Below are 13,151 nucleotides of genomic sequence, written 5' to 3' on the forward strand. Positions count from 1 at the left end.
TTTTTAAAAAAGAGCAATCTCTCATTGTTGGAACATCTAGGCTGTTTCTACTCCAATCTTTTCCTTAGAACTAAAATTTCGATGACCTTACAAGCACATTTGTACACATAATTATGTGAGAATGTTGGGATATTGTTTAGTTAAATGAAAATGTGAACCCACTAGCAATTTCCCTAATGGCTCATTGTAAATGTTGACCGTTTTTTAAAGAGATAACTGGGAGATACATCAGGCTCCTAGCTTTGTCCTAAATCTACTCACTGATGGTGAGACCTCCCAGGAGGTGTGTAAGGACTTGGGGAAAGTGGCATTAATGTGGAGCAAAGTTGTCACAATAGAAGTGCACTATGTGAGGACACTGGCCACGGGGTGTAAGATCACCTTATGAGGTGGTGCATCTGAACAAAATCATTTCCCTCGCCACAGCCCCAGAGACTGACCTTTAGATATATGAGGTATTTGTGGATAAGAGAAAACCCAGAGTTAAAGTTAGGCTCGACTTCAAGAAAACTGAAAGTGACCAAAGAGAAACTGACACTGAATAAAAGGAATGCGGTAGTCACCTTAACTAAAAAAAGGCAATTACCAGGCTTTCAGAGAGACACACACCTCGTGCCAGGAATTCCCAAGGTAGTTGCCGTCAGTGTGAGCCACTGTGATAAGCGTCTTTATGGTGTCAATGTTTTTCTGCTTCATTTCTGTGATGCTGGAGCTGGCTGTCAGCAGGGAGAAGCGAGCAAGAGCCTGAACATAGGCATCTCGTTCCAGCTGTAATGGAAGCCCAGGAGAGAACATTGAGATCCCACCCTGAGCATGACCGTCTTCACATCGATGGGGCTGGTGCACTGGGCTTCTCTGATACCTTCTGTACACACGACAGGCTTCAGGCACATTAACATGCCAGTTATTCCATGCTGGTGTCTTCCTACTATCAGAACATCCCACTGAGGCTCCCACACACCACCTGCTTGAGAACTAGCCCTTTCCTTTTCAGATGACCTCACACTTATGTTCCTGTTCCATTTCCTTTGGAGGAAGAAGAGGAGGAACCTGCTGAATGCTAACATTATCCTTTAAATTCTAGGATCTGTAACAATCCTGTAAGGTAGGTCTATTTTTTTCAGGTTTACAAATGAGGAAATACAAGGTGTCTTAGAGAGAAGTTAGCTGGGCCAATGTCACATGGCTAGAGAAATAGCAGAGCGGGGTAGTGAAACCCAGACTGCCTGATGTCAAAGCCTATGGTCTTGGTACAAAAGAAAATGTTTAACTGTAAAATAAATGAGAACAGAATTTTGAGTTTTTAAAAATAAATGGATGCAAATTCTTACTTAGAAAATGAATGGGATTGACAATGTCCTCATTTCATAACAGTTTGAAAATTAAATTTTATTTGCTAGAATCTTCCAAGATTCAAAAAGTTTACAGACATATTCATTTCATACTGAACTATTTGCTCACCCCAGAGAAGCCGGGAAATGAGAGAATTATAATAAAAGCTGATTTTTAAGCACCAGGGAAGGCAAGTTAGGCAGACCAAATCCAATCAAGTAGCCTGAACTTTCAAAGAAAGTTTTCAACCGTAAAACCTTTCAGAGAGTTTTAACCCAAACCTCCATTTCCCCTCCTAATGAGGCAGTTGTTAGCACAAATCTGTGGGCTGCTTCTCAGTGGGCACAAGGAAGGAGTTTGCTGAGATTTTTTTGGCTAATTGGAAATGCCTGATAGTTTCTAGGTTTTGCCAAATCTAAAAGAACACAGCCTACCAGCATCTCTGGAGCTTTGCTAACTTACACCCACCTGCATTCCAAAGATGCAGGCGATCCGGATTGCACAGCGGATGCCCTCCAAACACAGGGACGCCACTTCAGTGTCATCACAGTTCTGCAGTCCAATGCTGTAGGCTGCCAACAGCGGCGTCCACACCAGCTACCAAGGAAGGAAGGTTTCAATAATGTCTAGAATTTCAGTGGGAAGAGCACTTACAGGCCATACTGTTAGTTATGAGTACAGCCAGGATGCCAAATTCACTGCTATTTTTATTTCAATCTATTCCAGTTACAATATAAAACAGTTCCTCCTAAACTGTGGTCAAAGCTGTCACTACAGAGATGCCATATACTACACGTACAGGTCAAAAGAAAGGATGGTGACTATGTGGCTAGTGTGTCACCACTACGCCCACCTGTGCTCACGGGAGACATCACTGATGATCCCACAGTGCAACAGGCAGCATCGCCAATCAGAGGTTAGCGTGCAAAATAAAACCTATAGGCAACTTATCTCTTATAACTTAGTTAATTAAAAAGAGCCCTAATTCAATTATTTAGACTTTACTTGTCCTAATTTTCTTGTGAACTCCCTGAAAAGAAAAGCTCACAAAAATCTAGAATTGATAAACTATGTAGCATTAGATCGTGTTTCTTTTTTATTTTTTTAAAAATATATTTTATTGATTTTTTACAGAGAGGAAGGGAGAGGGATAGAGAGTTAGAAACATCGATGAGAGAGAAACATCGATCAGCTGCCTCCTGCTCACCTCCCACTGGGGATGTGCCTGCAACCCAGGTACATGCCCTTGACCGGAATCGAATATGCTGACGCTCTATCCACTGAGCCAAACCGGTTAGGGCGTGTTTTTTTTTTAGACATTTTAAAAATAGAGAGGCCTCAGGGTATGGTGTTTTACTTCCACCTACTCTCATCTGATAAACTAACCCTGAGGCCACTGAGATGAGCTATTACAATAAAACGATCTCTTTTGCCTGAATAATTATTAATTCATTAAATTCCACCAGCAACCCTGTATTTGTCCCCATTTTATAGATGATGAACAGAGAGAGGCTGAGTAACTGACCAAGGTCACAGAGCTACAAAGTGGCAAAGGCTTGGGGTAGAGGGAAGTGGAGTAGAGTATAGTGGGGATACATGATGATGGATGGAAACTTGATTGGGGTGGTGAACACTCAATACAGCGTACAGATGATGTGTTGTAGAATTGTGCACCTGAAACCTGTCTTTATTTTGTTAATAAGTGTCACCTCAATAAATTCAATTAAAAAACAACAACAAAAACTAAAGTGGCAAAGACAGGGCTCCAACCCAGACATTCTGACTGCAAAATCTATGCTTGTGGCTGATGCTGGCACATCCCCAGCATCATCAAAGGGCTTCTAGAAAGGATTCACCTCAGTTACTATGTAAAAAGCAATTCCCAGACTTGGCCTTTCCTCTCCTCAATCTCTTCATCATTATGCACTTGCTGGTTAGCTTCCTGCTGGTTAACTCCAGAAATGGGGTTAGCCACGTCCTAACTTCTCAGGATACTCACTTTGAACATTGGCCGGACGTGGTCCAAGTGAGTGGCACTCGTAAATGGGGCTTTGGCGTGGCTCACAGCCTCCATCAGAGCTTTGGCTGTTTTAGCCATTTGTTCCATCTCCAAATTGTACAGCAGCCGTCGCTGTTTTTCACTAGCTACATCTACAGAGAAATGAGAGAATAAGAGCTAAGACTCACTGAGTGCTTGCAAAGTGCCAGGCACTGCTTCAAAAGATTTATAATGACTAATTCACAAATCCTCCCAACCACCCCATGAGTCTGTTAGAAATACTGTCATCATACAATGAGGCACAGAGTGTTAAGTAACTTACTCAGGGTCACACAGCTAATAAGCAGTACAGCTGGGACTTGAGTGGCTCTGGAGCCTGCACTATAAACCACTACACTCTGCTGCCTCGCAAACAAAGACATGGGTAGCTTCAAAGTGGCCTTAACTAACAGAATCCTAATCAAGGTTGGCAAAATCACCACTGGTATCAAAGCAAAGTTTTAAGGAACATTTTTGGGGAGCAATTCAGATTATTTATTTTAAATTCTCTCTTGAATCTAATCACAAGGCTAGCAAGAAGATGGTGATATGACAGAACCAACATAATACTAATAATTAATTTAACCACATTTCTTATTCAGTTATTATATATGCAAATTAACATTATCATCCATAAAATTAGCTTAATCATGCATTCTGATACACTTGAAAACTGTAGTGAATATAAAGTTTGCCATTAGACCTTACTCTGCTTAGTAGATTTGGTTGCGATCGTGTGCTCTTTTGTTTCTTTCATTGCAATTTTCTTGCCTTCTATCTCTTCATAGATGCTTGAGAGATATTCTTCTGGTAGATCTTTACTGTCATTGATGCCCCGATTCATTTTAATATACTGTTCTTTTGTCATTTTATTTTTTACCTAAAATTTAAAGAAATTTCAAAAACCATTTAGAAAATATCCAATGTCCCAAATAAAGCTACTTATTTAGCTACCATAATATATAAATCATTAACATATTGTACCTGAGGGCTGTGCAAGTCTGTAGTTAGCATAATAATCGAATATGCTAGGACGTATGCAGTGTCAGCACTAGCAAAAAGTGTTTGCCTGGAAGAAAAGATTCCAGATGTCAGAACACGCATAGAGATGAGGCTGGGACGGTCCAGTGCTGATGGGGACATGCTTCACTGAAAGCAGGCTGACTGCTCCATGTAATGCCAAATGAGTAAAGAGTTTCATGCTTTCATCATCACTGATTGATAATTAACGACCCAGAGTGTAGCGAAAGGTAGTTAAGAATATTTGTCAGCTTTGGATTTCTTTGAATAAAACAGTTTCAAGTCAGTTTTTTAAGAAGATCCCCAAATATCCTCCAGAGAGTAGGCTGAGGCAAGCGAGGCACCCTCACTCCTGGGTGTCAACCCTGCAGTATTAGACCCTGAGAGTGAGGCCTCTTCTAGGGAGCACCCGTAGTGCCTCACTTGCCTCATGCTGGTCCTCTTACTGTCAGCATGCACTTTGTGCTGGGCACTGGGTAGAAAGCTGACTAAAACTGCTGTCCAGTTATTAACAATTTACAGTTTACATTACCCACTGTAATATTTAACAATAGAAATATTTGTGTGTTCTAAACGTTATGCCAGTGATGTCTGACTGTTTTTGTCTTATGCAAGGAAAAAAGGACAAAAACTGGTAGATGCACAGTTTCATAATAGGTGAGGCTAAAGCTAGAAAAGACTGGTCTGCCCAACTGCTCCCAATAGGAAAAGGATAAATTCTGAAGAACACACAAAAGGTCTGCATTCTAATGTGAAATTTAATTGGGCCACATATTTACTGATTAAGAGAAACAGACCAAGGTCTCCAGGTCCACACAGGAAATACAGGCATACCTCAGAGATATAATAGGTTTGGTTCCAGACCACCACAATCAAAATAAGATATGTGCAGTGTGCATAGGAATTTGTTCATAGTTTTTTTTAAACTATAGTCCGGCCCTCCAATGGTCTGAGGGACAGTGAACTGGCCCACTGTTTAAAAAGTTTGAGGAACACTTCAATAAAGTAAGTCACATGGTTTCCAACTGCATATGAAAGTTATATTTACACTATAGTAATTTATTAAGTGTGTAATAGCATTATGTCAAAAAAATGTATATACCTTAATTAAAAATACTTCATTGCTAAAAATACTAGCCATCGTCTAAGTCTGCAATGAGATATAATCTTTTTGCTAGATGTCAATGGCTGCTAACTGATCAGAATGATTGTTGCTGATGGTTGGGGTGGCTGTGGCAATTTCTTAGCTAATTGTTTGGTGCAAGAGGCCTAGTTTACAGCCTATCTCAACTTCTGACATGCCTTCCTCACTAAGTTCAATCATTTCTAGCTTTTGGTTTAATGTGAGAGATGTGAGGCTCTCCTTTTCACATGAAAACTTAAGAGGCCACTGTAGGGTTATTAATTGCACTAATTTCAATATTGTTGTGTCTCAGGGAAGATAGGCCTGAGGAGAGGGAGAGAGACGAGGGAACAGCCAGTTGGCAGAGCAGCCAGAACACACACATTTATTAAGTACACCATCTTAAATGGGTGTGGTTTGTGCTTCCCCAAAACAATTGCAATAGTAACATCAAAGATCACTGATCACAGATTACAGTAACAAATATACTAATAATGAAAAAGTTAGAAATACAGTAATTACCCAAATGTGACACAGAGACACAAGTGAGCAAATACTTTTGGGGTGCCTATATATTGAAGTAAATAACATCTAATTATGTCTTCACAGCAAGTTCTAGCATCCGTTTAGTTAGAATGACCAGACGCTTCCTTTGCTGACCATGCCATCTCCAGGGGACAGCTTGCTGTACACTTGCAGGACTGGAACCAATTAATATGAAAACCAAGCTGATTAAAGAGACAAAACTGTTATCAACATGTTTCTACGGAACAATTCCACATCATTTTCACAGTATATCCAGACATTTTTACCCTAGTAACTTCATGTTCAGTGGCAAAAGCGTGAGCTTTGATTGAGGCAAACCCATATCGAACCCTGGCTCTGCTTATTTACTAGCTGATTACTTTTGGACAGGTTGCTCAATGTCCCAGAGTCTGTTTCCTCATCTGTAAAATGGGGATACCACTCCCAGACTTACCATGAATTAAATGTAATGCATGTAAAACTCACGGCCTGGCTGACACATAGCAGGTGTTTAATAAAGGTCAGTTCTCTTTTCAATTTCACTTTCTACAAAAAACATGAACTACCTATGAAAAAAGGCCCTAATATGGAATCATGCACTTAGATGGGTTTTATTAGTTACAGAGCCATTTTTTGTAACTTGCTCATCAATATGTAATTAAAGAAAAACTAAAATCCTGAGATCTATCCCATATATTAAATCAGGGAGTTATTTTTGATTAGGGAAGAGGTGACCAAGTGCTTCCTCTCAACCCAAAATACGCTCTTATCATAATTAATAGCATGGGCTCTAGCTGGGATCTTGGGCAAGTTATTTAGCCTCTCAGGTCTCAATCTCATTGTCTGTAAAAGGGGACATAAACAGTTGCTCTGAGGCCTTACACGAGATAATCCCTCAGCACAGTGTCTGGCACATGGTGAACAGAAATTTTAGTTGTTTGGCATAGACTTAGAAAGATTACACTCCACCCCCAACCAAACTAAGATTAGTGTTCTGATGTAGGCAAAAAGATGACGTACAAGGGATTTAAATATGATGCTCACCCCTGATTGCACTCTATGTATCTTGCGGCAAACTTCTCCATTAACCGATCAATCTTCTGGGCTTCCCCAGGTAGGCGGAAACCTTCTAGAAATGTCCGCAGGGCTGAGACAAACTCCTTTTCACAGAAGTCAAGTTGGTCCACATAGGCATACATCACTTCCTTGTTGAACCTCGTGCTGTCTCCCAGGAAATCACCTACTTGGGTCTGAAACACACGCATTCACTTACATCTAGAAATTGTCAAATATGAATGTGCAACGAAAGACACTTCAAAGTGGGGAGGCAGAGTGCCCAGTTCAGGACACTCAAGACAAGATAAACTGCTAGAAGCTACGTGATTCCCTGAACTGTCCGCCCACCCAACAATTCCAGGTCAGTCTGTCCTGCCACAAAAGAGGAGAAGGGAGCACATGAGACTTAAAAAGGGAGAAACAATGATAGGGAGGGAGGTTAGTGGCAGATAATATAGTTTCTAGCAGCGAAGGCATACTTCTAGCTCTGATACTGTGCCACCAAATACACAACCACCTGTCAGGAGGTTAGTTTATTCCCTTCAAAGAGCTTTTTGCATCACTGGCCAAAGGGAAGAGTAGGGCTGCTATAAGCAGGCATGTGGACAATAGCCACTGCACTCAGGGTCAGACAATCTCTATGTTAAAACCTGGTATGGTCTTAGTGTTACTTGATAGAACCCACTTGCAAGTGCTCAACTCCCAGTCTTACAGAATCGAGACGCTCCTCCTGGTGCAGGAATTGGGCAATCTCTTCAACTGAGGTTCCCAGCATGCTCTGCTCCTGGAGAAACTGGATCCCTCTCTTGGGTTTCTTGTTGAATCTGTTTTAAGAAGAGATGGGACACGGATTGAAAATCTAAAGGATAGAAATACCTGGCATTTGAGGTAGGTTACAATAACACCATGAACAAGCCATCATATATCAGCTAGGAAGGTCCTGTGTATCCTGGCAGGTTTCTGAATTCCATCTTCAATTTCTCACCTAGCTATACAGCAGTCTGTTGGTTGCCACCCAATATCCGTACTCCCCTTCTGCAACATTCACAAAACCCAAGATGTTTATCTGGGGACACAACTCCTTGAAATAAAAACTACATTTCCTTGCCTCCCTTAAACAAAGTACAGCCATGTGATAAAGTTCTAGTCAGTGAGGATTTGAGCAGAAGTGTCATGGGTACTTTCTAGGAAGGCTCCTTAAACAAAGCTGACCTGACTGGGAGGTATACTCTTTTTGCCTTTTCCCTCTTCTTCCCCAGAATATATGTGTGATGGCTAGTGCTCCAGCAGTCATCTTAAACCATGAGGCAACAATGAAGATGCAAATTGTGTTAAGGCTGGTGAAGCAAAAAGCTAAGAGGAGCCTGGATCTCCGATGTCCATAGGAGCCACTACAAAAGCTCTAGGCTGCTTTTGTGTATTTCCTGTTAAAGGCAGGCAAACTTTCCACTAAGGTATAAATTCAACTTATTTACCAGGCTGTGCACGGGAGAGAATGACATTACATATAAGTACAAACTGTAGCAGGGGCTGTGAAGGAAGAAGATGAATAGGGTGCAGGAACAGAGAACAACTTGGGACCTGTTAGGTAGTGTGGTTACAGAAGGCCACTTTGAGGAAGATGTGTTTTGCCAAGTCCAAAGGATGAAAAAGACACAGGAGTATTCCAATCAGGGGGGGGGGGTGTGAGAACAAAAACACCTGGAAGTATTTAAAGTACTGAAACGATTATATGATTCAGGGGTATTGGCAGGAGATGAGATTAGCAAGAAATGAGGTCAGTGAGATGGGCCAGGGGCTAGGTCAGGCTGGGATGAGAAAATGGAAAACCTGGAATGACTTTAGGCAAGGGAGTGATAAGACCTGATTTAAGTTTTCAAAAAGATTACTTTTGAAGGATGTAGGGATGGTGACAGAGGAAATGAAGAGATCTACACTTCAATCACTCAGAAGCTGGACAGGATATGAGTGTGTGCATATGTATTTTTGTGTGTGAAAGACTAGAAAGAAACACATTAAGATTTACCAGTGGTTACGATAATAGTATGGTTTTCAAAGATGTAGGGCTGAAATTACTTTCAAATGGTTCAGAAGAAAAAAATACATAGGTAACACTAATGTGGCAGATGTTAATTTTCTGTATGTTAAAAATTTTCATAATATATAGTTGGAAAAAATGTTACCAATGGTGATTTCCTCTAGGAGTAATTTTATGAGCAATTTTAACATTCTTGCTTTATACTCCTCTGTATTTTCTAGTGGTTTAATTTTTTTTTCATTAGAAAAAAAAAGGGGGAGAACCAAGATGGCGGCATAGGTTAACGCCGGAGTTTGCTGCTTTGAACAACTACTTCAAAAGTGAAACTAAAAGACGGAACGGACATCACGCAGAACCACAGGAATGCTGGCTGAGTGGAAGTCCTACAACTAGGAGGAAAGAGAAACGCATACGGACACTCAGAGGAGGCGCAGTGCTGAAGTCAAATTCTGAGGTGCGGAGTGTGCGGAGCGGGCTGGCGGCGGAGGGCGCGATTGGCGTTTTCAATCGGGAGGGAGTCGCAGACTCTGAGCTCCAGATCCGGGCGAGTCTTTAGGGACCCAGACTCAAACGGGAGAAGCGGGACTGTCTGGCTTCGGTCAGAGCCAGTGCAGCTTTCTCTCCCAGCTTTGCAGCGGGTGCTGGGACTCAGAGAGGCAGAGCCCCTGGGGACAGGACTGAGAGCCGCCATAACTGCTCTCTCCGGCCCACCCTGTTGATCCTGTTCGACCCGCCCTGCCCAAGCCCTGCACAGAGGCATTTGCCGGATAGCCTCCGGCAAAGGCTAGATTAGCACCTCCCTAGAGGACAGAAGTTCTCTCACTGCTGACACAGCTGATTCTCATAGCCACTTGGCCTGGAGGTCAAACCCTCCCTGGGATTAGCTACAACAATCAAGGTTTAACTATAAGACTGCGAACAAAGACCACTAGGGGGTGCACCAAGGAAGCATAACAAAATGCGGAGACAAAGAAACAGGACAAAATTGTCAATGGAAGATATAGAGTTCAGAACCACACTTTTAAGGTCTCTCAAGAACTGTTTAGAAGCCGCCGATAAACTTAATGAGATCTACAAGAAAACTAATGAGACCCTCGATGTTATGTTGGGGAACCAACTAGAAATTAAGCATACACGGACTGAAATAACGAATATTATACAGACTCCCGACAGCAGACCAGAGGAGCGCAAGAATCAAGTCAATGATTTGAAATGCGAGGAAGCAAAAAACACCCAACCGGAAAAGCAAAATGAAAAAAGAATCCAAAAATGCGAGGATAGTGTAAGGAGCCTCTGGGACAGCTTCAAGCGTACCAACATCAGAATTATAGGGGTGCCAGAAGATGAGAGAGAGCAAGATATTGAAAACCTATTTGAAGAAATAATGACAGAAAACTTCCCCCACCTGGTGAAAGAAATGGACTTACAGGTCCAAGAAGCGCGGAGAACCCCAAACAAAAGGAATCCAAAGAGGACCACACCAAGACACATCATAATTAAAATGCCAAGAGCAAAAGATAAAGAGAGAATCTTAAAAACAGCAAGAGAAAGAAACTCAGTTACCTACAAGGGAATACCCATACGACTGTCAGCTGATTTCTCAACAGAAACTTTGCAGGCCAGAAGGGAGTGGCAAGAAATATTCAAAGTGATGAATACCAAGAACCTACAACCAAGATTACTTTATCCAGCAAAGCTATCATTCAGAATTGAAGGTCAGATAAAGAGCTTCACAGATAAGGAAAAGCTAAAGGAGTTCATCACCACCAAACCAGGATTATATGAAATGCTGAAAGGTATCCTTTAAGAAGAGGAAGAGGAAGAAAAAGGTAAAGATACAAATTATGAACAACAAATATGCATCTATCAACAAGTGAATCTAAGAATCAAGTGAATAAATAATCTGATGAACAGAATGAACTGGTGACTATAATAGAATCAGGGACATAGAAAGGGAATGGACTGACTATTCTTGGGGGGGAAAGGGGTGTGGGAGATGCGGGAAGAGACTGGACAAAAATCGTGCACATAAGGATGAGGAGAGTGGGTGGGGAGTGAGGGCGGAGGGTGGGGCGGGAACTGGGAGGAGGGGAGGTATGGGGGGGAAAAAGAGGAACAAATGTAATAATCTGAACAATAAAGATTTAATTAAAAAAAAATAAAAAAATAAAAGCCTTCAAAAAAAAGAAGAAAAAAAAAGAAAAAAAAAAGAGCAGGCATCAAACACAAACCCATTAAATTTCTCTCTCTAACACACAAAACTCACTCACTCTGCTGGCTTAATCAGGCTCGGCTGCAAGTGCCAGCACTCGCCTCTGCAACAGGCATTTCCCTTTGAGGAGCCAGCCCCAGGTCCCCAGAGAAGATGTGGCTTTGTCAGAGGCCCCAAGAGATTCAGCTAGAGTAGCAGCCACACTCACAGCTCAATGCCATGTTCAATGATTTCTTTCTGTTGCTTGATGACCTCAAACTGCTCTGGATCATCCTGAATAGTTGTCTGGGTCCCTGAGGACACTGTGGACTCCATGGAGGTCACGCTGCTCCGTCTCGCCATGTCGAGACCTTTCCCATCCCCCATTTCCTGATCTGTGGGCCTCTCCTGACCTGCAATGACATAATAGAAAAGAAAACCGTATCAGCAGAAGGGAAACAGACATGGCTGAGCTCAGGTCTGGCTCTGCAATTCCCTTTTCCACACCTATAACAATAAGTTTGCACTGTCAAGATCATAAGCATAAAACCGCGATATTACTCTAATACTTTACTTAAAAACTTACATTTTTGTGAAATTTGATAAGCTAACTCTAAAATTCACATAAAAGTATAATGATAAAAAACAGTCAAGACACTTGTACTGGTGCAAGAATAGACAAATCAATAGAACAGAATAGAAAATTCAGAAACAGACATATACACACAAGAGAATATGGTATGTCATAAAGGTGGACCTTTAAATTGGTGAGGGAGACTAATAAAAAATGTTGGAACAATTGGTCCTCCATTTGGAAAAGTGAAGTTAGAGCACAACTCATACATATCCCTCTTCCAAATTCCAGATGGATTAAAAAGCGGAACCTTTAAAATACTATAGGTATTTAGCAAACTAAAGTGTTTTTGCTAATTCTAAGACAATTATAACAGGACAACTTTTCCCAATAGCCGTAAGTAGCCTATTGTGAATGGAGGCAGTGGTGGCAGCAACGCTTTCTCACCAAGGCTGGTCTGGTGGTTGGGATTCACATACAGGTCTTTGCTCCACTCCACCATGCACTTGAGAATGGACACGAGGCACTCTAGTCCTTTCTTCCTCAGACTGAGCTCCTAAAGGACAAAAGTGACATGGCACAGAGACTCAGATAAATTAAGTGCAGATATCTATAGGGCTCTTAGGGAATTCTATGAGGACAGAAGATAACCACTGACAGGGGAAAGTTAACAGGTGACATTAAGTATTAAGGGCTCATTGTAAAAACCCTGAAAATCTCTGAAGGTATTCATTACACACATCCTAGCAGCAAAAATATTAGATGTGTGTTTTCTTAAAATGAACAGTGCTTTCTGAATTTCTAAAAGGAAGTTCATTGCTTGTATAATTTGAAAAAACACTTAAAATACTTTCCTTTAAAAAAACAAAACCAAAACCAAAACCAGGGTGTTAAACCAGTGATCTCAAAATAAGACAAAAAAAATCTTGTATTATGCAACAAATTAGTGATTCTGAACACACTCTTATCTCCCAAACACTCACAAATGTATTCCCTTTTAAGGCTCACACTACAATAAAAACACTGTTTTGTGTGGTTTTTTTTAAATAGTATTTCTTAAATAAAAAATTAAATATGAATTGCAGATAATCTAAAACAAAAACAAATATTTTAGGATCAAAACAGCATCTAAGGTGGCACAGATCTCTCTATAAATCTAACGTCAATATGAATGTTCTAGGAAAAATGCCATAGACCAAATTCTACACATAATTCCAGGCAGCTCACAGATGTTCTCACAGTTCATTGAGAGGC

General features: G+C 41.2%; 1 protein-coding gene across 4 annotated transcripts in view; it reads right to left on the minus strand.

Moving 5' to 3' along the window:
* Positions 1-13,151, minus strand: part of ARFGEF2 (ADP ribosylation factor guanine nucleotide exchange factor 2) — a 90,977-nt gene that overhangs the window by 39,578 nt on the left and 38,248 nt on the right. For all 4 annotated transcript variants that reach the window (XR_009454169.1, XM_059706805.1, XM_059706804.1 and 1 more), the window contains exons 13-21: positions 12,345-12,453; positions 11,553-11,736; positions 7,807-7,918; positions 7,083-7,288; positions 4,355-4,439; positions 4,079-4,250; positions 3,332-3,483; positions 1,801-1,929; positions 610-768 (exon numbers count right to left, since the gene is read on the minus strand). Coding sequence is in view for 3 of the 4 variants with exons in the window: in XM_059706805.1 (XP_059562788.1) it covers positions 610-768; positions 1,801-1,929; positions 3,332-3,483; positions 4,079-4,250; positions 4,355-4,439; positions 7,083-7,288; positions 7,807-7,918; positions 11,553-11,736; positions 12,345-12,453 (1,308 nt within the window). In the remaining variant the exon portion in view is untranslated. The remainder of the gene's footprint in view (positions 1-609; positions 769-1,800; positions 1,930-3,331; positions 3,484-4,078; positions 4,251-4,354; positions 4,440-7,082; positions 7,289-7,806; positions 7,919-11,552; positions 11,737-12,344; positions 12,454-13,151) is intronic.

Source organism: Myotis daubentonii, chromosome 8 (genome assembly GCF_963259705.1).
Source record: "Myotis daubentonii chromosome 8, mMyoDau2.1, whole genome shotgun sequence".
NCBI lineage: Eukaryota > Metazoa > Chordata > Mammalia > Chiroptera > Vespertilionidae > Myotis > Myotis daubentonii.